Below are 24,787 nucleotides of genomic sequence, written 5' to 3' on the forward strand. Positions count from 1 at the left end.
AAAGAATTGTTGAGAGCTTCATCTGCGAGAAGAGATCTTGAAGCAAAGAAGAGATCAAGCTTGGGAAGCTGAAGATCTACGAAAATCAGTGAGTTTCAGGGAGGATATCTTCGATCTAGCTTGGTGTTGGTAGACCCAAGCTAGAGTCGATTTGCATGTGCATATAGTTGCATTCATCTTAATTTCTTGCTAGTTTTCTTGAAGTTTTGCATTTTGGTTAGGAGATTCCATGGTAAGTCTCAAGCGTTGATGTGGATATCCGCTTGATTGATGTGTTGCATGTGACGTTCCATGGTAGATCTCAAGCGTTGATATGGATATCCGCTTGAATGATCTATTGCATGTGAGGAATTCCCCTGATAGATCTCAAATGTTGATGTGGAAATCCGCTTGATTGATGTGTTGGATGTGAGGTTGTTCCATGGAAAATCTCAAGCGTTGATGTGAATATCTGCTTGATCGATCCTTTCCATGTGAGTTTGATCCATGATGGATCTCAAGCGTTGATGGGGGAGATCCGCTTGATTGATCCATTGCATGTGAGGTTTTTGTTGGTTGTTGTTGCATTTTTTATGCATGTTGCGTGTTGTTGTTTTTGTTGAGGTTTATGATTCTTTAAGATCATAAACCTACAACCTTGTGAATTGGTTGGTCTTAGTGTGTGGCGTTCGTTGATGTGGAGATCCGAACGGCCATAAGCGCACTAAGAGTGGAGATATGTCCGTCCTTCCCTGTGAAGTCGTTGCAGCATGCAGCCTAGCTATGCATGTTGTAACGAAGAGCTCAGTCATGGCTCGCTACCTTGACTGATGCTTACACGACGGTGTATTTGGGGTTTTATTCTGGTTGCATGCCTTTGTGGTTGCAATGCAGAGATAAAAGGGAAAGGAATGGAAGGCGGAATATCTGGGCCCTAGTAAAACTTGTTTAAAAACTATTCTTTTTATTCAAGTTTTGCGTGTTGCATTGATTGCTTGCGTGTGATTATTTGCTTTGCTTACTTCTGCATGCTTTCTCTGATTGTTTGATTGTTGTGTGTGGTGATTGATTCCTTGTGATTTGGGGTGGGGTTGGGAATCTAATCTTCTGCAGGGACCCCTGAGACTCACTAAGTAATCTTAGATTACTTATGATAGAATTTTGTCCTGCAGGTAACCACTAGAGAGAAGTTAGAGGGCGTGTTGTACGATAGGAGCCCGAAGTAGTTTTATTTTGTGTCTTTGTGTAAAAGAAAAAGTATGCATCTTTTTGTTAAAAACCATATGTAAAATCTTTTTGGCATTAGGCCTAGCCACAAACGTTATAAATTTTGGTATGTGACATATTATTTACTTGATAAAAATCGGTTTTATATTCGAGTGCGGGATATGGCTGAAGTGAACTAGTCCGGATTGGCTCAACACTTAGACGTCACGAGGGTTGCAAAGCCTAAGTGATGTCCAGAGTGGTGGAAATATCATCGATGGACTGGTTAAAGGTCTAAATGGGTTTTAGAACCTCGGCTGGATCATTGGTGACTATTTCCACGGTAACTTTCGGGATTGTTCTGACTGGGGCTGGCCATAGCACGGTTCGGGAGCGTTACAACGGGTGGTATCAGAGCATGGTTATGATGCTTCGCCGAACTCGTATATTTTCTTATATTTTATTTATCGAGTCAAATGGTCGCATAAAGGCACTTAGGAATCCTGGTTCGTTCAGCACTTCAGGTAGATAGGATTAAGTACCTTGCTGTCGATGGTTGCAGATGTCTGGTCAAGGTTCGGGAGGAACTAGATCGAGGGACTCTTCACCAGAGCGAGGGGAGAGTTGGGAACAACCGTTTGGGAAAGAGGACCCTTGGGGTCAACCGTTTGAGCCAGAGGAATGGGGTTCGCATGAGAGTAATGGGTCCTAGTATGATGATGAGTATGTTTACTACACACCAAGTGTTAGTGACATGTACAATTGGGGATGGGGATATCCCGGAGATACACTAATGTATTCTCCAGTGGCGTCTGCTCGTTATGAGACGCCAGAGTTTATGTATCCGCAACCTCAACGGCATACACCGGTCGAGCAGTACGCGACACAACCAAATGTGGCTATTCCAGGTGGAGACCAGGGAGGTCAGGAAGGTGATAACAAAGCACCTAGAACATCGGAGACTCAATAAACTCTTTTGATGATTTAGACTCTCTTGACTCACATGCTACATCAACAGCAACATCAAAATCAAGGAGACCCGCTAGCTGAGACGTTGATGGGCTAGTTCGTGAGATTGGTGAAAATGATGAAGGATCTAGGTGTCCGAAAGTTCAAAGGAGAGACAGACACGATGCAAGCAGATCGGCGGCTACGCAATCTGGAAATGCACTTTGATACGTCTCAATGCCCTATGGAGTACCGAAGGCGTATCGCGGTTAACTTGTTGGAGGAAGATGCAGGAGCATGGTGGGATACAGTGGTTTCTCGCTACCGCTTTGTGCCAAGAATTTTATGGACGTGTTTGTCATCATTTTCATCAACGACATCTTGTTTTATTCTAAGAGCCCTGAGGAGCATGCAATGCATTTGAAAGTAGTTTTGGAGAAGCTGCGGGAGCAGAAGTTTGCTAAGTTGAGCAAGTGTAGTTTCTAGCAGTGGGAGATGGGTTTTGTGGGTCATATTGTTTCTAAAGAGGGGGATTCTGTAGATCCGGAGAAGATTCAGGCTATCAGAGATTGGCCTAGACCGTAGAATGCCATAGAGATCATGAGTTTTATTGGTTTGGCAGGTTATTACAGGAGATTTGTACAGGGGTTTGCGAGCAAAGCACGTCCGATGACTAAGTTGACAGGGAAGGATGTTCCTTTTGTTTGGTAATAGGAGTGCGAGGAGGGCTTTACAATCCTAAAGGAGATGTTGACTACTACGCCAGTATTGGCTTTGCCTGAGCAGGGAGAAACCTATGTGGTTTATACAGATGCATCTAGAGTTGGTTTGGGGTGTGTGTTGATGCAGCATGGGAAGGTGATTGCCTACGCTTTGCGACAGTTGCAGAAGCATGAGGACAAATATCCTACTCATGATTTGGAGATGGTTACTGTAATTTTTGCCCTGAAGATTTAGAGATCCTATCTTTATAGTGCAGAAGTACAAGTGTTTACAGATCATATGAGCCTGAAGTATATATTCACGCAGTCTGAACTGAACTTGAGAAAGAGGCGGTGGATGGAGCTGGTGGCAGATTATGATTTGGAGATAGCCTATCACCCTGGTAAGGCTAACTTGGTTGTAGATGCTCTGAGTCGGAAGAGGGTAGCTTCGGTTCAGGAGCAGGACATGGATTCTCTGGTAGGAGAGATTAGTGCATTGAGGTTGTGTGCTGTTTCTCAGGAGCCGTTGGGTTTGGAGGCGGCTGATAGAGCAAACCTTCTAAGCAGGGTGCGGTTGGCTCAGGAGAAGGATTTGGGGCTGGTGATGCCTCTAAGGATGTTGATTCAGAGTATCAGGTCTCAGCTAATGCTACCATATTGGTGCATAGGCGGATTTGTGTGCCCAAGGATGAGGAGTTGAGGCAGGAGATCCTGAGAGACGCTTATGAGAGCATGTTTTCTATTCATCCAGGAGCGACTAAGATGTACCGTGATCTCAACAGGTACTATCTATGGGTCGGGATGAAGAAGGATGTAGCTAGTTGGGTCGCGAGGTGCGATGTGTGTCAGCTAGTGAAGGCTAAGCATCAGGTTCCAGGTGGATTGCTAAAGAGTCTGCCCATTCTAGAGTGGAAATGAGATATGATCACGATGGACTTCGTGGTAGAATTGCTAGTGTCTTGGACCTTTGGTGTTATTTGGGTCATTGTAGACCGGTTGACTAAGTCGGCACATTTTCTGGCCATTAAGAAGACGGATGGAGCAGCGGTCTTGGCTTCGAAATATGTGAAAGAGATAGTCAGGTTGCATGGGGTCGCAGCGAATATTGTGTCTGATAGGGATTCTAAGTTCACTTCGGTGTTCTGGAAGGCATTTCAGGCAGAGATAAGCACTAAGGTGCATATGAGTACAACTTATCATCCCCAGACGAATGGACATTCAGAGAGGAGGATCTAGACGTTGGAGGTTTTGTTGAGGATGTGTGTGTTGGTTTGGGTGGCCATTGGGTGGATCACTTGTGCTTGGTAGAGTTTGCTTACAACAACAGTTACCAGACGAGTATTAGCATGGCTCCTTATGAGGCTTTGTATAGGAGGTCATGTCGTACACCGTTATGCTGGACTCAGGTGGAGGAGAGAAGCATGTTCGTGGCAAGTTTTGTTCAGGAGACCTCGGAGAAGATTCGGGTTTCGAAGCTGAACATGAGGGAAGCTCAGGATCGGCAGAAGAGTTATGCCGATAGGCGGAGGAGAGATCTTGAGTTTCAGGTAGGAGACAAAGTGTACCACAAGATGACCATGTTGCGGGGTCCAAACACGTCATCGGTTTTTGGCTAAGATTCCTGAGGATCTTCAGCCTAACATGACTTTGGAGGCGAGACCAGTGAGGGTTTTCGAGAGGAGGATCAAGGAACTTCGGAAGAAGAAAATTCCTTTGATGAGACTCCTTTAGGACTGTGATGGTCTAGAGGAGCAGGTTTGGGAGCCGTAGGCGAGGATGAAGGGAAGGTTCAAGAAGTGGTTTGAGAAGCAGGGCGCGTCTGAGCTTGTCTAGTCTGGTCCCAGTTGTAGTCTGTGGCTGGAGCGGGAATGGAGTATTCCAGTCCATCTCTCTTGATACTTGGCCGCTTAGTGGTGGTTGGTTGTGCGACTAAGTACCAAGTTGAGGTGGTGTTCAGGATATGAGTTTTCGTGAAGGCGCACTACTAAATTAAAAGAGAAAGTTTCTAAAAATAGAAGTTTCCAGATGACATCATACTTGTTTGCTAAAGGCCGTGGGGGCCCAACTCATGTGATACCGATAGCTCAATCGACTTTGTGGCCAGAGAGTGGGAGTGGTATGTTTGCTTCAGGGTGACAACCCAAGAGCGGGATTTTGAGACTCCCTAGATACCGTAGTTGTGAGCCGCACTCGGTAGTGAGTTGGTATGTCTCGAGGGTTACAACCTGAGAGCAGGGGGAGTGAGTGTGAGTGACTTCCTGGAGCTGTAGCTTAAGGTGGTTAGCCTGATAGCGAGCCGACATTATTCATTGGTTTCGACCGCGGACGGGGGAAGCACTGAGTTGTGAGCAAATGATGTTTAGGATGTGTGCGGGCTGTTGCGACAGTGGCACTGAAATCTTGGTTGACGGTGTTCAGTCCGGCCGGAGGACGTGCGGGCCGTGTTAACGGTGGCACAAAGGTCCTTGGCGGATGAACGGTGTTGCGGGATTCGAGGACGAATCCTTGTTGGTGGGGAAGAATTGTAACATCCACGAACCAAATAGTGTTATTTGGGGATGGGTGTCAATCGACACCATGGGGGTGTGTCGATCGACACCAGCTTTTCTGGTTCGACCAGATTGTTTAAATTCACGATTTTTGGTTTGGTTTGGTTTATTTGGGTTGTCCAAACCGGGTATATAAGCGGAAAAGCGACGAAAGTGAGATTTTTGGGTTGTTTGGTTGCCGCTTGAGAGAAGAAAAGAGAGAAAAAGAGAGAAAGCGTTTGAGAGTGTTCTTGAGAGATTTTGGCTTGTTCTTGGTGGTTTTTGGTGAGATATGTTGCTGTGGAAGGGAGTGTGGTTGCTGGAAACGAAGTAGAAGCTTTTTAAGGTGTTGTTTCCACCGTTTCTCAATCAAATCTTCCTACAAAAGAGGTGAGTGCATGACCATGGCTTGTCTGAGCTTGAGAATTCTATGTTTTATGTTCTTTGAGTTGTTTAATTGATTCCTTGCTTGCTTGTCGTCGATTTGGGGTTTATATGGCCTTATGTGGCATGTGGAAGAGTTTGGGACGCTTGGGAATCGTTTGGAGGCGGAGATCTGCAATGGAGCTTTGGGGAAGACGATGTTCGACATTAGTGTCGATCGACACCATTGGTGCGCCGGTCAACACCAGAGCGAGGACAGCTCGAGAATTCTGTGGAGTGTCGATCGACACCATGTGGAGGTGTCGGTCGACACCAACTTTAGTTTGATGATTGCTTGCTTCCTTGTTTGATTGTATTTGTTTGATGATGGTTTGACATTTGATTCTCAATTGCTTGTGTGTATAGCCCAGTAGATGGGAGGATTGACTCACTGAGTGTTTATGACAATACTCATGCATCTCAATTTGTGTTTGTGGTGCAGGTAAAGGCAAAGTGTGATCGTGGAATCAAGGCGATGAGGAGGAGGATGTTCTAGAGGCTTGATTGATTGTGGTCTAGCTATTTTTAGGTTGCTAGAATTGAGTTGATGGAATATTGTAGGATGTTGAAATTTGGTTATTGACTTGTTGGTTATTGGATTATTTATTGTTGGAATCTGGAATCTTTATTGGTTTAATGGAATTGTTTGGTTATTTGATTTTGTTGGTTGTTGCTAGGTTGTTAGTGGGTATGAGACCACTAGAAAATTATTCTTATTATAAAAAATACGGGAAGGATTGTTTCAATAATATTTAATAATCAAAGGTCACAGATTTTGAAAAACAAAATGGGAATCAAATTGTTGTATTTTCGCTTGCAAAAGATTTAGAGATAAAATATTTTCAAAACACAATAGAACGTGTGGTTAAATATATTATAGTTTCTGTTTCCATATTGATTGCTGTATTTTTTTTAGTTGAAATTAAATGTAAAATATTTAAGAAACAAAATATTAATTAATACTATTTTTGAAAATTAACTTTTGTAAATAAATTTTTAAATAAATACAAATGAAAGGCTAGAACCCAAATTTTTTTTAAAAACTGTATATATAGATTTGAAATGATACACAAAGATAGATATAATATTTGTTTAATATTTCTTATTTTTTACCCTATTAAAGTATTGATTAGAGTTAATAAATGAGAAAAAACAAATAATTAACTTTTAAACAAAATTATTAAGAGGTGTTAAATCTTTGCTTTGAGTTTGAACTTTTTGGTAGATGTTGAGAGAGCGAGTATTAGAATTATCCGGTTGTCAGATCCTTTAATGTATTTGGTTTCCTGGTTAATACCGGTTTATAGAAGTTCCTGTGTGTGGAAGATGTAATAACGAATATTGTGAACATTTAATGCATTAGAGATATATTTGTTACGCTATCCCTTATCCTTTTGTCGCTTTCGATATACGTTGTCACAAAACAATTTGCATTAAAAAATAAACAAAAACCTTTATAAAAAAATGTCCTCACCATACATGCTATTATCATTTATTCAAACAAATTGAAAACGATTTAGAGAGATACAGATGTTGTGACAGAAGCAGACATCATATTGTTTATACAAAGAGCAATCTGACCAAATTCAAACAATTTGTGATTCTCACTCCAAACAGGAGACGTCCAGGTCATCTCACCACCACCACCACCACCATCACCATCACCATCACCGTCGTCTCTTTCTCTAAACCCGTTCTCACACGTGACAGCAGATTCCATGGCGGCGCTCACCATCACGTTCACCGTCCCCAACTCTTTCCTCGTAATAAAAACCCTAACTGCCTCCTCCAATCTATCCGTAGCGTCCTCGTAAAGCTCAAGGCAGTCACGGAGGCAAGCACCGTGGAAACTACCGTCGTCGTCAAGAATCAGAAGCTGCTGAATGGTGGAAGCGGTTGCGGTGGCGTTGTCGAGAGCTTGGAGCATTGGAACTAGGGCTAGAGAAGATATATTGGTCGGAGAAGGAAGAGCTATGGGAGAGTTGTTGAGAGAGGAGACGCAGAAATTGTAGTCGAAGATCTTGGATTTGGCTGCACAAGATTTGCAGGTTTGCGATATGATATCGGTTGTTGAGTTTGCTTGTGAAACAAGTAAGAATAAGAAGATGGGGAAGAAGACTTGAGAGAGCTTCATTGTTTTTGTTGTTAACGAAATTCTTCTTAATTCTTACGTCTTTTGTTTGGTTTAGTATATAGAAAGATCAATGTGTACTAACGACGTCATATTTGTGTTGTGGGAAACTGGGAATATTTGACGATTTGAGATGGTTGAGTAGAGTATAATGAACGATACGTTTCACTTGCTTGTACTCTAATACAATTGTATTGCTCATATTCAATTATAAGAAAATTCCAACAAAAAAAAAACAGAATATTTGAAGAAAATCAACGAAGTAGTCAAATTTCATTATTGCATTTGCAATCACTTTTGAAAAGTAGTGACGGCAAATTCAAAGCTTAAAATCTTATTTTTGGTTTATTTTATGCAAACATTTATTCAAATTTGAGACCAAATTAAAATAAGCTTAAAATCTTATTTTTTGATTCCTAATCCACATTAGATAACTTCATACAAAACTTCCACAAATGCAATTCAACACAAGGTAACCACATAACTTAACCATTCTACACATCAAATAAAGTAATAAACCATAATTTAACTAGACCAAAATATAATTAAAAGAAGATTTAACTAAACCAAAAATTAATTAAACCATTCTTTGATTTAATTAATAGATCGACCAACTTAGTAAACCAATTAAATTAATTTCACTCTACTCCAATTCCCAACATACACTCAAATCTTCTAATTTTCCGCGACACCACATACAAAATTTTCAATAATGTCAAAGATGAAACCATATGTGCTCAATTTGTTTAATGAAATATATAGGACTTTATGCTTATATTAATTCATATACTCTATGCACATTTTATTTTGTGCATTTGTATATGATGTCAACGATGAACTCATGTTTTTAATGTAAATTCGATTTATCCAACGTTTTCGTATCAATTAATTCATATAGTGTGAGATGTACTTTGTTAATGAAATGTTGAACTGAAATGAGTATTGTCGCATAAATCTTTTATCAGTGTTAAACATGACTTTAGATGCATGTCGATTATTTTTTTTATTTTTTTAAATTAATGTTAAATTATTTTCAAAAGAAAAAAAACTTTTATTACATACAAATCAATGAGAAACTTTTTTTTATAAAAGATTCAAACAAAGATCATTTATCCTTGTGCTCTTCTTGTTTCAAACCAATACCGGATTTCATCTTCGTATATAGAGTGGCCTCCGCTGTTTAGTGTGCTTAATCTGTTTCGGATGCATGTCGATTATTGTACATGTAATATTGAGAGAATATGTGTATTCTTATATATAACATTTATGTATTTACTAGTTGTTGGTGTAGATAAAGAGTTTGAAGAAAACAATTTCACCCAAATTCATGTACAATTTGACTTTGACGATGAAAATAAACAAAAGAATTTTTTTATAGGATATTCATAATATCTTACTACAGTTTTTTCATGCATATTTTCCATTCATTTGTGCATCTTCTACTTACTTTTTTTTTTTTTTTTTTTAATTACTAAAAGGTTCTGGACCAGGAACTAGATCATTTTATATGGTCCCCTCCCAAGCGCCGTCCCTCGAACCAGCGACCTCTAGACTTTGTCAAATAATCTTTACCAGTTGAGCTATCGATGCTTGGTATCTTCTAACTTTTTCTTTCAAATTAGCAGTTTTTCTTTAGTAATTAACTTTTTCTGTATTCAAATGATCGTACAATGTTACTAAACAAAACTACTGTATTCGTATTATCTTTATCATTGTTTATATGGTTTCTTCAATGTTAATATTATTGTAATCATTTTGTACAAAAAAGCTATATAAAACAAAATTATTATATATTAAAAAGAATTTTCTACTTCAATATTACATACATTTTCATAGTTCATAGTAAAATTATATATATTAATTTACATGGAATAATTAAATATGAGATTTTTAATTAAAATTGTATTGCATTTTACAAAATATACTAGGTAACAACCCGCACATAGTACGGATAAATCAATTTAAATAAAATTATTATGACTAAAATTATTATTTTGAATCTAAGATTAGTTTGTGTAAAACAAAATATGTAACTAAAGTTTTTGTTTGTTTTATTTAAATTTCGGTTTATTTTGTGTAAAACACCTGTGAAATATATATTTTAACGTGGAAAATAATTTTAACTTGGTGAAAAAATTTGTATGAAATTTATTTTAATAAATCGTGAGTAATTATTATGTTTTTCTAAAATATATTTTGTTGTTTTTTAAAGGAGTATTATATAGATTCAAATTAAATGACTACAAATGGTTTTAGTTTATCTAATGGAATTTGATTTAAATCTATAATGGCATAGATGTAATTAATATTAATTAATGAGGGTTATTTGCTCAAATGTGTTTCGAGCTATCTGACAACGACACATCAGCATTTTTTGCAAGAATGTTTCTCTATTAATATATAGGGGATGTTTGTATCTAACAATAATAACTTATCAAATTTATAAGTTTTAAACTTGTATTCATTTAGACACAATTTTGTTGTTTTGTGCATTCGTAAGAACAATCTTCTTCGTAATTTATACCATCTTCATAGTTGTTTCTCAAATAATGAATTCAAAAAGTGTATTGTCGTTTAAATTTTTTTATTAATGTTAAGCATTACTTATGTATGACTTATCCTGGTAATATTTGGTGAATAAGTGCATTTGGATTAAAGCTACAGTACCTATTTCTAAACCATTAACCATTTTTTAAACAAAGCATGTCAAATAATATATAAGTTAAGAATATTGAAAAAAACTAAAATAGACTTTGTCATGCCCACTTCCTCCATCTTACCCATCTATAATCTCTGGTCATTTATAATGAGGAAATTTTCCACTTTCTTTAATGCTGACCACTATACTAGTAAAAACTAAAAACTAATTCATGTTTTTCCTCATCTAGACTAATTATAAAAAATACTCAAATTTGAGATATACTCAAATAAGTGTATAACCTTTTAAAAGCATACACAAACTACCTTTACACATGTATAAATTATAATTAATAATATATAAATATTTTTAAAACATTATAAACTAGGAGATATCCCGTGCTACGTTTTTTTCCAGAAAATTATAATAAAAATTATGGTTGTATATATTTTTTAAAAAGATTATTTTGTATGAGACAATGTCTACTTTTAATATTGCAATTGTTAGATAAATCTACATTTTTTTTATTTGGCATATACAGTTCATTTTGTATGTATGTTAAAGCCATAGACAGTCAGAAATCAAAATCATGGTCGATCTTTTTCAAGCTATTGAATCAGCAAGAGTTTTTGAATAGTCAGGGGTACTCGATAAAAGATGGCTGGCATTCACCAGTATGTGTGGATCCGCTGTAGGGGTTGGTTCAGCCAGCCAACGACCGGCACTTGCCAAATAAGCATATCGAGTGATAGAAGGAAGAAACAAATAGCATGTAGAATACATACATGACATAATAAGTCACAACTGCGTAACTGAATTTAGTATGATATTTTAAAGTAGTAATTATAATATTATTATTATATTAGTAACTATAATATTATAATTTTGAACAAATATAATTTTATTAATTTATCAATCATAGAAATTTGATTTTACCAATCCACCGATATAAAACACGTATGAACATATTTTTCGATATATTAAATAATATATCTTTGTGCTTAAAAATTCAAATTATAACATATGCAAAAAAAACTACATATGTATTAATATATTTATTAGTAATCATATGTATTATATGATATTTAGAATAATTTGTAAATTAAAATATTAATAAAATATTCCAAATATAGTTATTAAAAAATGGTATACTTCGCTATGAAAACTTACTTTTTAAAATTTTGATTGATTAACAATTTTTAAAAAATGAATTAATAATTTTTATCCATAATTAATTAGAGAAAGAAAGTTAATTATTATTATTTTGGAAACTAATAATTATTTCAAAGATTGTATTAGTCTAATATTTAAATTACATTGAGATTTATTATAAGAAAACCCTGAAGAAGAAACAAGCTTCAATGCTTGAGAGGCACTCGAATCACAACTTATTTTTCGGGTGAACCCTTTATAAGTGTAGCTAAAACAAGGGTACCTTAATTAAAAATTAAACATTTGCTTACATTGGCAAATATTCTTTAAGAAAATGTGTAAAGTTGTATGGGTAATCTTGATTTAATGGTTTAGATATGTTATAAAAACTTTTAAAATCTATTGTAAAACTTTATAAAAAAAAATTTAAATATCTTGTAAAACTTATAAATATGTTTTAAAATCTTTTAAAATTATCTTATGAAATTTTATAAAAACCTTCTAAAATTTTATTAAAACTTATTGCAAACTTTATATTGAAGATGAAGACATATTGCAATTGCAATTTTATTTTTTTTTTCTTTTTTAATTTCGAAGAAATAGATAGCTCATCAACTCAAGCGAAGTATATCTAATTAAAGGAGAAGAAAAATAAAAATAATATTTCTGGCAAATCACTGTGGTTTGGTTTGGTTGACCTCAAAGTAGAGTTAATTGCAATTCACCGCATCGCCGATCTTAAAACAGAGGATTCAGAAATCTCCAAAATTCGACTAAAAAAACACTAAAACCCTTATTTTGATCGCTGTTCGCATTTCTGGGCATCACAATATATGGCTGTTCCGATGCTTGGTGGGTTTCCGATCTTCTTGGTAGTGAGGGTTTTGGGTTTCATTATTGCGGCTTTGGTTCTGACATGGACTGTTCACTACAGAGGAGGCTTAGCTCTTTCTTCCGACAACAAAGATCACATCTTTAATGTATATATATCTCTCTCTCTTTCGAATCTTGTTTTTTTTTATAGAAATTGGGAATTAGATTGGATGAAAATGTTCATGGCTTCATATTTCCTTATATTTTGTGTGTTGGAGATATTGAAATTTGGATTAACCAAGTTATGATGATCTGAAGCTTAAATTTGGGAGGTGTAATGTTGTTGACCCAAGATGTATCTGATGATGTAAGATATCTTTGTTTGTGCTAGGTTCATCCAGTGATGATGGTGATTGGACTCATACTCTTCAATGGCGAAGGTACGCGAACAAACTCCTTTCACATGTTTCCTAAATGCTTTAGATATACTTGTTCCACATAATCATGTTGACATTATTGATTCGTGTTAGAGTTTATAGGAGTTTAAGGTCTTGACTTCATAATTTAGACTTGAAATTTGTATGATCTTCTGTAAACTCATTCTAATGTCAAGAGGTTTAGTATTCATTGTATAGGTTTTCATGGTTCGATTACCGCATTCTCCTTTGGTAAAGAAACTGGACCGTTATGTTCTTTGAGTTGTCTTTTCTAACATTTGAATACATATATGTCAAGCGGTTTAGGATTCATAGTATCAGTTTTCTTGTTTACGTACTGTATTCTTAGTTCGTCAAAGAGACCATGTCTGGTCTTTTCAGTCTTTTTTTTGTTTCTAACTTGTTGGGGTACATTGAAATTATGCAGCAATGTTAGCATACAAGTCATTTCAAGGTACAAAGAACTTGAAGAAATTGGTTCATCTTACACTGCAATTCACAGCATTTATTCTAAGCCTTATCGGAGTATGGGCGGCTCTCAAGTTCCATATTGACAAAGGGATAGAAAATTTCTACAGTCTCCATTCATGGCTCGGCCTTGCTTGCCTCTTTCTCTTTGCCTTCCAGGTACACTCTCTTCTCTTAAAACGATAATCTTCATTACTCGAATAATTAACCAAGAACTTAAAAGCTATTATTACAAACAGTGGGCTGCAGGGTTTGTGACCTATTGGTACCCGGGCGGTTCAAGAAATAGCCGAGTCAGTTTGATGCCATGGCATGTGTTCTTAGGGATTTACATATATGCATTGGCCTTGGTGACTGCAACCACAGGGATACTTGAGAAGTTGACGTTCCTGCAAGTTAATCAGGTGATAACTCGGTATTCCACAGAGGCAATGTTAGTCAACACAACGGGAGTTCTGATCCTTGTTCTTGGCGGTTTTGTGATACTCGGTGTGGTTACTCCGGTTAATGGCAAGGATCAAGTTCTCACACAATAGAGTGAAACCTCCAAAAAATCTCTTTTAACATTTCGACCTATCAAAACATTGCTACTTTTAGAGACGATTTGTGATGTAATTGAGTCTTTTTTGAAGTGATTTTATGGCGGTGCATATCCTATTCGATTACATTTTTACAAGCAAAGCTTGATAACACATGAAAGCATATAGGGAAGACTAAACCAAAAAAAAAAAACAATTGGCATAGAATCTGAGAGAGATTTGTATCAACCTCCATGAGAAGATGGAGAATAAGAGAAGCCTCACTCATACATCACAGACAAAAGAAAAACATCACCGATACCGATAAAATTTTCCCGGAGAGGCGGATGATGGAATCGCACTCTTCACAGAGTCAAAAAGTTTCTACAAACATGTCAAGGCCAAAAAAAATGAATCTGGTACTCAGGAAAAGAAGCGGATGAGGGAGACAGTGCCGGTAGTTATTCTATGCGGGGTTGTGACGAGAAGAGCCTGAGCTAGAGGAAGGGGTTGGAGACGAAGAGCTTTCGCAAAAATGAGCTTTGTTGCTTAGACAAGTAAGTGTTCTTTCTGATATTCTCTCACGATGACAGGGACACTTGTGGGAGGTACCTGAAAAAAGAAAACATGGTCAGTGTTCGATGGTTTGAGCTTCTGAATGAACTGAGAAACTGTGTTGCATGAGTTCTGTTTAAGGATGCGACTTGAGGACTCTAATGCTATGTTTTTAAGAGGCGATGATTAATCTTACCATGCCATAATCTGTGATTATCATGGAAATGTAATCTGAAGGTGTAGCATCATACCTGTCATTAGAAAAAATCACAAACGGGTTTAGTGGCAGAGAAGAACAGTTTTAACAGAACATAGTTTCACTTCTCTGATCACACAAGCTTACATCAAGTTCAAAAACTGCAGGTTTGCGTTGTTGGTCAAGCCATCTAAGTAGTTTATGTCTTCTCTTCCATGAACTTTTGAAATAGCATTTGGATCACCTAAAGGTTAAAAAAGTAAGAAATTCAATTGAGGTAAAACAAAATCAAGGGAATGTAAGATATGATTAAGAGGGATGGTAATGCATACCAAGCTCATTGGAGCATATTGAATCCAATTGCACCCTCTCATGGAACTTGTAGGCTTCACAACATACAAGCACAGGAACACGAAATGCACTTGCAACCATTGCAACACAAGCAGTCCCAACCCTTGAGTAAACTGTTCCGTTAGATAAAACTGATGAGGCGCCCAAAAACACTTTGGTGACTTCGTGCATGATATATGAAATGGCATTTATATGAGTGTATGTACAGCTAATGCCTCGTTTGATCAATCTACGAAGCAGTAGCTGCCCTTCAAGCTTTGGGCGAGAATCCACTACCAAGACACGAAACTTTTTCTTGAGTTCATGTGCATGTAATAATATCATCTCAACAGCAGTTGGAGATCCGTATGTCAAAAGGACGTCACCGTCTCTTATTTTAGTAACAGCATGTTTGACTATCACCATATCTGCTCCTATGATCTTGTCGTTAATGAACCGTTCAATATCTGACTGAAGAGCAGCTTTTGCTTCGGATTCAGAAAGTGTTATAGGCAGCTTTGCAATTCTGTTTTTCACAAATCGGATTGCGTTTCCCATGCTAATCGAAAGCGGACGGCATTCTATGAGGAAAGAGACGTAGCTACTTATTTTCGCAGTCATGTCCCTGTTAAGATTCTTCTCAGGCGGTGTCGAATAATCTTTGACAACCTCTTGAAATGCTTGGAGCATCGCAATACACCTGGCATTGCCACCAGAGATATCCCCAGAAAGATATTGAAGACCAACCTGATAACCACAACAACTGATACTCATTCAGTACACAAGTAACATTCATCTTAAAGCAACAATAGCAACCACTCCTTAGAACAAACGGTTCCTTGTCTTTACAAAGAGATTATTAAAAGTATATTACAAGCACAACCCAAATAATATCAAGAGAAAACAAATACCTTGTACACAGCAGGATGCATAGGGTCAAGTTGAAAGAATTTGGTCTCGAGATCAGGAAGTTGAGTACCATGTTCATACTGAGGCAAATGCCTAAATAGCTCAACCCTGTTTTTAGCCTCGGTCTGTTTTACAACAGCACGTCTTTTGGCCTTCACGACTCTACTTTCATCATCATACTGCATGCGGGGATGAGGAGCATCTTTCTTTCTATCTTTCTCAGATGGACCTCCCTTCTTCTCAGTTACTCCAGCAGCTACAGAAACCTCATTCTTCTGAGTAGACGGCTTTGCTGGTTTAGCAACTTTAACACTGGTTGAAGCCACCGAGGCTGAGGTCCCTGGTGGTACCTTCCCACCATCAGCTGATATAGCACAGTATTAATTAAACAGACTGATCAAGATATTGCAAAATGCACAACGATAACACAAGAGAGCAACCAGCTACTTCATCCAATAAAAGCGTAAAAGCAATGCTATATACTAAGCTGACGAAACATTCTTTGTGATAAAGTCACACACTGTTACAATTCGAAAAAAAAAAAGCACCTTTTGCAGCTGCTTTAGCAGCTCTCTGAGCTTCTTGAATAGCTCGTCTCTCAGCTTTTGTAGTTTTCTCTTTCAATGACTTGGGATTCTTCTTCTGGTCACTCTGCACCTCCATGCCACTAGCCTTCTCTGCAATTTAATCATAAGAACAACATTGCGATTTCCATTAGCCTTCACTATCCTAAAGAACCAAAAGTTTATGATTTCAAAACTCAATCACTACAACTACAAACAAAGCAAAATCAATGAAATTAATGATTCCAAGATCAAAGTGACAGTACCAGCAAGTCCAGGAGGCATGGTAACGACGGAGACAGTGGTTAATCCACTGGCAGGAACACTACTAGATTTAGCCGCGGCCATAGAATCCATCCCGATACCAGGAAGCGACGACGCAACCGGAGCAGACGATTTGACGAAACTACCCCTGGAATGGCGACCANAGACTGATCAAGATATTGCAAAATGCACAACGATAACACAAGAGAGCAACCAGCTATTTCATCCAATGAAAGCGTAAAAGCAATGCTATATACTAAGCTGACGAAACATTATTTGTGATGAAGTCACACACTGTTATAATTCAGAAACAGCACCTTTTGCAGCTGCTTTAGCAGCTCTTTGAGCTTCTTGAATGGCTCGTCTCTCAGCTTTTGTGGTTTTCTCTTTCAATGGCTTAGAATTCTTCTTCTGGTCACTCTGCACCTCCATGCCACTAGCCTTCTCTGCAATTTAATCATAAGAACAACATTGCGATTTCCATTAGCCTTCACTATCCTAAAGAACCAAAAGTTTATGATTTCAAAAACTCAATCACAACAAACAAAGCAAAATCAATGAAATCAATGATTCCAAGATCAAAGTGACAGTACCAGCAAGTCCAGGAGGCATGGTAGCGACGGAGACAGTGGTTAATCCACTAGCAGGAACACTACTAGATTTAGCCGCGGCCATAGAATCCATCCCGATACCAGGAAGCGACGACGCAACCGGAGTAGACGATTTGACGAAACTACCCCTGGAATGGCGACCAGGAGACGCCGTCGTTGATCCGTCAGGGAAATCGCGGCGGTTGGAGTAAGAAAACGAAGAAGGAGAGACGGCTGAGGAAGCACCAGCGGCGGCGCCGCGGAGAGGGAAGGTATCAGAGGAATTGAGACGAGGAGGAGGAATCATGACTGGGGAGAGTGAGTTACCGGAAGGAGAAATGGTGGAAACGGGAGGAGAAGAAGCGGATGCGGGGATCGGGTCGGTTTGTTGTTGTTGTTGTTGAGTAGAAGAAGAATCGGGTTGAGACGATGTGAAGAAACCAACTTGTCGGACCTTTGGGTCGACTACGGCGCGAGGATTCCGTCGAGACTCCATCGCGGCGTTGGAGAAGAAGCTAATTTGCCTTTTCTTGGTGAAGAAGATGACGGAATTATTATGAATTCTTTTTCGTTTTTGGGGATCGAATAAAAACGGAGAATAGGGTTCTTTTTTATTTTAATTATAATTAATTTACGTGATAATATTTTTTGTTTTGTTTGAGATTAATCCGATGTTGCAGTAGTCCCAGTCACACACTAAACAATCTTCATTTGTTCTTCTGTCTGTTTAGTAATTTAGTATTAATCTATTTACGTTCCTTATTTTATAAGAACAAAAATCTAGCATCCAAAGTTTGGAGTCAGTAGCCCGAATGAAACTGAACCAGATTTCTTATATTTTTTATGTTCAGAGCAGAGCAGAGGAGGACACAATGTAGAGAAAAGATCAAACAAACGAGTAGATTCTTTTTCGGAAATATGAAAAATTCATGACATGATCTTACATTTTGAAGCATATGATGAGACCTAGAGATGAAAATATATGACTCTACATGAAACTTGGGCAAGCTGGGCCTTTGGAGAGACCAAGCCGGACTTCCATGCCGTGGTGAAAGTCTACTGGTTTGCGCGTCTCGGATTCACGAGGATCTGCGGATTAGATACCATTATTAGAACAATCGGAAGAAAAAAAATGATGAAAAACTAGGAAAATAAAGAAAGCTGAAACGCTTTTCTCCTAATTACTACTAAATGGTATAGTTCAACTTTCTCAAAGAATTGAGTAATGTGATAGTCACTTTTTGAGCAATGCTCAGTGAACAGTGATTGTAGAAGTGGACGACCAGTAGATGAAGTTGTAAGGCACAACCAAATGGAATAGAGCTGTAAAAGAACAATTTACCATTCAAGTAATCCTCAAACCCAAAGTCATCTATAGCTCCTGTGTAGACTTCAAGGCCAAGCATTGACGACGGAATTGGTCCCGGAGGTCTCTGAAACCTGAATACTCCACAGAGAGAAAAAAGATAAAATATTCACTTCACCATAGGAAGTTGATGCTGCTCTAGTGAATACTAAGTCTTCCAAATCTAAAAGAGTATCCAATGCGGTTTATGATTCCAAGTTCTGATGTAATAACCAGTTATGATGATTCATCTACACATTTCTCAAGACAATACCTCAAAATTCAGAACAGCCATTAACCATATTTCAATCTTAACAGTTAATCTATAGAACCTAAATATGCTACTACTGATTCAGAGAACTTCATCTATATAATGCTACTGGTTAAAAGATCCATACCTAGAAAGGATTTGCCTATCAAGATCCATCTTCAAAGGAAGAGCAGCTCCATAAGTATGCATAATCACTTTCCTCTTCATTTCTTCTTCTGATTTCTTTCCCTGAAACAAAACAAACCCTAATTTCACAACACAGTAAAAATCCCAGTTCTCAAATTTACGAAGAAACGAAGAAAATCAAACACACTGTGTTCCGTTCCTTCAATGTTGAATTGCTTACAGATTCGTAGGCGGATTCGAGAGGGTGAGATCCGATGATATCGCTCTTAACACCGTGAAGACCAAAGCGAAGAGCATCGTTCTTCATGCCTCCGATCTCATGAGCTATCTTCTTCTGCGATTCCATTACTCCTCCCTTGTTTTCTTCCTCCGCCGGTGTTACTTCTCGGCGACTTTGTGGTCAAGCAAGCAAAATCAGAGAGAAAGAAGAAGGAGAATGATTTTTTGGCTAAGTATTATTTAATCATGGACTCTAAATATATAATAGTTTTAACTTTTAAGTAAAGCTCAAAATACAAAGCCCATTTAGCCCAATTAACTCAAAATGGACATATGTCATATAGTATACAGTAAAACCTCTATAAATTAATAAAATCGGGACCATAAAATTTTATTAATTTATAGAGATTTTAATTTATCAATAAATTAATTAAATTAATATTTTATTAATTTATAAAGAGATTTTCTCATTTTCATATTGAAAATTTTCTACTACAAAATAAGATACTTTTGTTATCATTCACATTTTTAAAGAATTTTCTTAATTTATAATTTTGGTTATCGTAATAGGTTGAATGTCAATTGTTTAATAGATTATCTAGGTAAAAATGAGAAATGTTAGAAGTTTAGAGTTTAGAAAAAATTGTTACTACTATCCTTCATTGTAATGATGAAGTCGCAGAAGATATTGTGGTACCTTTAAAACCAATTACTAAAGAAGCAATTATCGCATCTATGACTTTTCACAATTTATGGATGCGATTTGAAAATACAATAATGAAAAAATTAGAGATGAGCTCCAAAAAGAATGCAAATTCAAGAATAGGCAAACAACAATAGAATCATATTTCACTAGATTTTCTTAGATATATATATATATATATATCAGTTTATATGATTATTAATTTATGATATTAATGGGACCATATTTTTACATAGATTTCCAAAAAAATTATTATCTTATTATTTTATCGAAATGTGTTATTTTTTACACCGGCCCAACTCGGGATCGGAAAAGTTTATTAATTTATAGCTAGTATTAATTTAGAGAGTATTAATTTATGGAGATTCTACTGTATATTGATGCGAAAATAAATAACATTGATTCAGTGAGCACGACAGAAGTACATTGGGATGACGAGGATTTGACAATTTCGTCGGGAGAAGAGATAAAATACATACTTCGAAAAATGTTTAGGATCATGTTTGTTCATGTTTTACATGTAAAATACATAAGATCTGTAATGAAACAAAATATATTAGAAAATTGAATAACAATTGTTTTGCAAGTATGTTCACAAAGCTTGGCGTTAACATTCGCAAAAGCCCAAAATAATGTTAGAATGTGAATAAGGGTATTGTGGTCTTTTTGATGGACGAACCGACACGATATCCTATAAATAGGAGTGTACGGTGTTCAGAGAAAATGAGGAAAAAGGTGAAAAGAGAACGGTAGATAAAAAGACAAGCGTTTGGCTGCTAGCTCGTTGAAGTCCGATTTAGACGAACAATCAGGGCCGTCTCTGTTCCTTATAGCTCATTACTTACGATTCATCAATTCATTTTAGCATTGTAACTCGTCTTATACGTGCTTCGACATACATTTATAAGAGAATTTCGATATCCTGTTTAGCGAACTAAAATCTCTAATTGTAACTGGTTTGGACATCAACAAAGTACTTTAAAATAAATCAAAAATGTTTAATCCAATAACAGAAGATTTTATTATATATTTTCAAATACATAATTGAATAACGCTTGATTTTAAAATATATCCAACTCCATTAAAATACAATTTTGACTTTTTCTCCATAGGCATTATTTATGGATCATCTAATGTTTTTTCTTAAAATAGAAGCCAAAGTTTTTATAAACATAATTGATTTCATTAAACAAGCTTAAACAGAAAAATAAAGAAAAATGGCCAGGTGTACAAATGGTGTTGGATTGTGGAGGTAATTTACATATAATATGAATCTAAACAAAGTCTTAATTGTTGTGTTTTTGTTTAATTATGTGTTCATCATGGAATTTGTTTAAACAATTTCCCAATCCTTCGCATAATAAACAAAAAAAAAGTTAATTTTAAACGATAAAAGAACGGAAAAATAAAAATTTACATTTTAATGTAAAGTTTTCATATAGTTTTTAAATATATTTTATATAATAAACATTCCACAATTTTATTTTTGAAGTATAAAATTAGAAAATAATTCATTTGTAAAAATACAAGTATAAATTTAAAATTTGACTTCTTAAACATCCAAACCCATATTATACATTGTAACTAGGTATATATACTGTTAACGGTTGTAGGTAGAGTTTTGTAGAAACTCTTGATTCACAAGTTGAAAATATACAGTTTACGATTTGTTAGTTAGGATTTAAGAATGAATGATCTGGTATATTCTTATTATGATTCTCAATTGATATTATTAGATTAATAGTGTACATTTAAAGCTAATAAGATCTTACCAAATATGTAATCGTTTATTAAACGCAAATTAGATATTTCCTAAGATGTATCCATCTTGAATTAGTTGCTATATTATAGGGATGTGATTAAGAGGATGTGATTACATAAATTGGGTGATCAATTCTTTTTGTCAAACTCGGTCCTAAAAATTCGGCATGCAAATTAGATATTTCCTAAGATACAATTGGCATTAATAGGCATTAATTGGATGTAAATAAGTATGATATGGATTAAAAACCCGCCCAAAATATTCGGCAATCTTAAGGAGGATCCGGATAATTGAATTGGTTATAATTTTAGTTAAAAACCCGACCCGAAGTTGGCAAAAAGTGATGGCACCCTATTGTACTCCAAAAATGTATTCCGAGCTCTATATGTGGATATACTTGTTTGGTTACAAATATCCTAAGACAGTTTTTAATATATATCCGTTTATAAAAATTCAAATCACATTATATGCTGAAAAAAATCTAAAATTTTATTAAATTTATGTATTGAATAGTAATTAAAATAATTAAATATAAGATTAATAAAAAAAAGAGATTTATATTTTAATCTAACATATTTATTTAAATTAGATAAATATATTTTAGGAAATTAATATTATCAAGTAAGAAAATGATTGTGTTTGGTTGTAAGAATTGTAGAGAATTTAGTTGAGACTTGTTTGAATACGAAAATAAAAAAGGATGGCACAAAAATATATTTAAAAAATGTATTTCAAAAATGTAAAGATATATCTTCTTTAACTTATCAGGAATGCCAAAAGTAGTTGCTGATAGTCCTTACACTACGAAAATACCAAGCAAGTTGGTGGCACCTGGGACTTGTCTGAAAAAAAATGGTAACGCATTGTGCAAAGAGTCTTGCGACAATGACCAATTTCCAAACGGCAAATGTCTACGTCTTCCAACTCGAAAGGCTAAAATAAATTGCTACTGCTGCTTTCATGATAAACCATAGTTGTTTGTATATTATATTCTATTTTTATTTTCTGGTTTCTTAAGGCATGGCAGTCTTTTGGCGTGTCTATTTGCACTAAAAAAATATTGGTTCTATGTTTGTTTTAATTCTACATTTTAATACCAAATTAACAATAAATAATTTAAATCTTTATTTAAAAGATATATAATATTAAAAATTATATAATATAAAAAGTTTAACTTTATTTTATATATAGTTGTTGGATCAATTGGTTACATATGTATCATATGATTAAATTATTAGAGGTCTTGAGTTCGAACCATGAGCATTGGCTTTTTAAATGTTTTTTTCATTGACAATGATATTTATTAAAAAAACAAAAAATAGGTCGGATCGTTTCAGTTTGGTATCAGAGTCGAACCTAGACAAGTATGGAGTCAAGTGGACTCACACTGTCGGGGGTGACGGTCATAATGCGTAACGAAGACGTTGTGATATGTTAGTGGGGGGTGAATTGTGACATCCCGGTTTCAGAGACTTGCGTAGAGGTTTAAAAGAATTGATTTGGTTACCTATGTCACCAAAATGCACTTATCTTTTCGGTCAAAGGTCCTGAGAGAACTCCACAGTTAAATGTGGTTATGCTGGAGTAGTCGTAGGATGGGTGACCTTTCGGGAAGTGATTGTCGGAACTGTGCGAGTGAGGACAAAACATAGAGAAAGATCATGTGGTGATATATAGGGACGGTAAACAAGTCTTTAAAACCTCCTGGACGTAGGAAGTCGGTTGTCGGATATGGATGGGCTCACGGGCCTAGTAAGAGAACGTGAGACCCATTAAAAAGGTAGGCTCATGGGCCGGGAGTGGACATTGGGCACACTGAGAGACTCAGTCTCCACATATGTAATGATGTGGCATCGTAAACGCCCCGTCCACCACCTCTTAGTGGGCCTCATTTCCAATCCCAGTCCATCTTGAGACTACTCCAGCATAAGCACATTGAACTGTGGAGTTCTCTCAGGACTCTTGACCGAAAAGATAAGTTCACTTTCATGACATAGGTGGTCAAATCAATTCTTTTAAATCTTTCTGCAAATTTGGGTGTCACAAATCATGCCACTAACAGATCGCAACGTCCTTGTTGCGCACCAAGACTTTCACCCCCGATGTTGTGAGTCTCGACTTCACATTCGTCTAGGTTCTACTCTTATACCACTTGTAACGCCCCGTTTGTCACCTTGCTTAGTAGGTCCCATGTCCACTCCTAACCCATGACCCACCTTACTTAGTGGGTCCCACGTCCACTCCCGGCTTGTGGGCGAACCTATAGCTGACGGTCGGTTTAGTAAGTCCAAAACATTTTAAATACTTGTTTACCGACCCTACAAATCACCACATGATTTTTCCTTGTGTTTTGTTCTTTCTCGCACAGTTTCGACAATCATTTACCGGAAATTCCTCCATCCTGAGACTACTCCAGCATAAGCACGCTTAACTGTGGAGTTCTCTCAGGACCTTTGACCCAAAAGATAAGTGCAATTAAGTGACATAGCTGGCCAAATCAATTCTTTTAAACCCCTCCGCAAACTAGAGTGTCACAGTTCACCCTCACTAACAGATCGCAACGTCTTTGTTGCGCACCAAGTTGTCAACCCCCATCGGTCTGAGTCCACTTAACTGCACACTTGTTTGAGTTTGGCTCTGATACCACTTGTAACGCCCCGACCATCACCATGTTTAGTGGGCCCCATGGCCCATTCTTGGCCCATGGTCCACCTTGCTTAGTGGGCCCTACGTCCACTCCCACCCCGTGGGTTCACCTATACCTCACGGTCTGTTTAATACGTCCAAAACATTTTAAATACTTGTTTACCGACCATAGAAATCACCACATGATTTTTTCCTATGTTTTTTCCTCACTCGCACAGTTCCGATAATTACTTCACAGAAGATCCTCCATCCTGAGACTAGTCCAGCATAAGCACGCTTAATTGTGGATTTCTCTGAGGATCCTTGACCAAAAAGATAATTGCATTTTTGTGACATAGGTGGCCAAATAACTTTTTTTGAACC

At 36.7% G+C, this 24,787-nt stretch overlaps 4 protein-coding genes across 7 annotated transcripts; 1 reads left to right on the forward strand and 3 right to left on the reverse strand.

Moving 5' to 3' along the window:
• Positions 7,246-8,146, reverse strand: LOC104724234 (putative invertase inhibitor). Its single transcript, XM_019232373.1, has 2 exons — positions 7,962-8,146; positions 7,246-7,925 (listed from the first exon to the last, which is right to left on the reverse strand). The coding sequence occupies exon 2, from the start codon at positions 7,920-7,922 to the stop codon at positions 7,305-7,307; it is 618 nt and encodes a 205-aa protein (XP_019087918.1). The 5' UTR covers positions 7,923-7,925; positions 7,962-8,146; the 3' UTR covers positions 7,246-7,304.
• On the forward strand, positions 12,378-14,084 carry LOC104724233 (probable transmembrane ascorbate ferrireductase 2). Of its 2 annotated transcripts, none has more exons than XM_010442694.1 (4): positions 12,378-12,689; positions 12,914-12,962; positions 13,462-13,586; positions 13,667-14,077. In XM_010442694.1, exons 1-4 carry the CDS (start codon positions 12,543-12,545, stop codon positions 13,961-13,963), a joined length of 618 nt encoding a protein of 205 aa, XP_010440996.1. In that variant the 5' UTR covers positions 12,378-12,542; the 3' UTR covers positions 13,964-14,077. The 2 variants fall into 2 exon arrangements, with proteins under 2 accessions (XP_010440996.1, XP_010440995.1); XM_010442693.2 differs by having other exon boundaries at positions 12,383-12,689; positions 13,387-13,586; positions 13,667-14,084.
• LOC104724232 (translation initiation factor eIF-2B subunit delta-like) lies at positions 14,151-17,918 on the reverse strand. Of its 3 annotated transcripts, none has more exons than XM_010442689.2 (8): positions 17,515-17,918; positions 16,765-16,923; positions 16,484-16,612; positions 15,938-16,299; positions 15,029-15,773; positions 14,844-14,940; positions 14,697-14,751; positions 14,151-14,557 (listed from the first exon to the last, which is right to left on the reverse strand). In XM_010442689.2, exons 1-8 carry the CDS (start codon positions 17,846-17,848, stop codon positions 14,495-14,497), a joined length of 1,944 nt encoding a protein of 647 aa, XP_010440991.1. In that variant the 5' UTR covers positions 17,849-17,918; the 3' UTR covers positions 14,151-14,494. The 3 variants fall into 3 exon arrangements, with proteins under 3 accessions (XP_010440991.1, XP_010440992.1, XP_010440993.1); XM_010442690.2 differs by having other exon boundaries at positions 16,765-16,863; positions 17,455-17,918; XM_010442691.2 differs by lacking the exons at positions 16,484-16,612; positions 16,765-16,923 and adding an exon at positions 17,080-17,208 and having other exon boundaries at positions 17,356-17,917.
• On the reverse strand, positions 18,164-19,541 carry LOC104724231 (cyclin-B1-2). Its single transcript, XM_010442688.1, has 4 exons — positions 19,315-19,541; positions 19,096-19,196; positions 18,695-18,792; positions 18,164-18,441 (listed from the first exon to the last, which is right to left on the reverse strand). Exons 1-4 carry the CDS (start codon positions 19,438-19,440, stop codon positions 18,341-18,343), a joined length of 426 nt encoding a protein of 141 aa, XP_010440990.1. The 5' UTR covers positions 19,441-19,541; the 3' UTR covers positions 18,164-18,340.

The sequence above is a fragment of the Camelina sativa genome, chromosome 11 (genome assembly GCF_000633955.1).
Source record: "Camelina sativa cultivar DH55 chromosome 11, Cs, whole genome shotgun sequence".
In the NCBI taxonomy this organism is placed as follows: Eukaryota; Viridiplantae; Streptophyta; class Magnoliopsida; order Brassicales; family Brassicaceae; genus Camelina; species Camelina sativa.

What these genes read in the sequence shown, in the direction of transcription:
- LOC104724234 (XM_019232373.1), bottom strand. Translation starts at nt 7,922, where the DNA reads ATGAAGCTCTCTCAAGTCTTCTTCCCCATCTTCTTATTCTTACTTGTT.
- LOC104724233 (XM_010442693.2), top strand. Translation starts at nt 12,543, where the DNA reads ATGGCTGTTCCGATGCTTGGTGGGTTTCCGATCTTCTTGGTAGTGAGG. An exon ending in ACAAAGATCACATCTTTAAT is followed by an intron (nt 12,690 to 12,913) that starts GTATATATATCT and finishes TGTTTGTGCTAG; the next exon opens with GTTCATCCAGTGATGATGGT. An exon ending in CATACTCTTCAATGGCGAAG is followed by an intron (nt 12,963 to 13,386) that starts GTACGCGAACAA and finishes GAAATTATGCAG; the next exon opens with CAATGTTAGCATACAAGTCA.
- LOC104724232 (XM_010442689.2), bottom strand. Translation starts at nt 17,848, where the DNA reads ATGGAGTCTCGACGGAATCCTCGCGCCGTAGTCGACCCAAAGGTCCGA. An exon ending in TGCTAAAGCAGCTGCAAAAG is followed by an intron (nt 16,300 to 16,483) that starts GTGCTTTTTTTT and finishes GTGCTATATCAG; the next exon opens with CTGATGGTGGGAAGGTACCA. An exon ending in TAATCACAGATTATGGCATG is followed by an intron (nt 14,558 to 14,696) that starts GTAAGATTAATC and finishes TTCTTTTTTCAG; the next exon opens with GTACCTCCCACAAGTGTCCC.
- LOC104724231 (XM_010442688.1), bottom strand. Translation starts at nt 19,440, where the DNA reads ATGGAATCGCAGAAGAAGATAGCTCATGAGATCGGAGGCATGAAGAAC. An exon ending in TCGAATCCGCCTACGAATCT is followed by an intron (nt 19,197 to 19,314) that starts GTAAGCAATTCA and finishes GTTTTGTTTCAG; the next exon opens with GGAAAGAAATCAGAAGAAGA. An exon ending in GTTTGAGGATTACTTGAATG is followed by an intron (nt 18,442 to 18,694) that starts GTAAATTGTTCT and finishes TCTAATCCGCAG; the next exon opens with ATCCTCGTGAATCCGAGACG.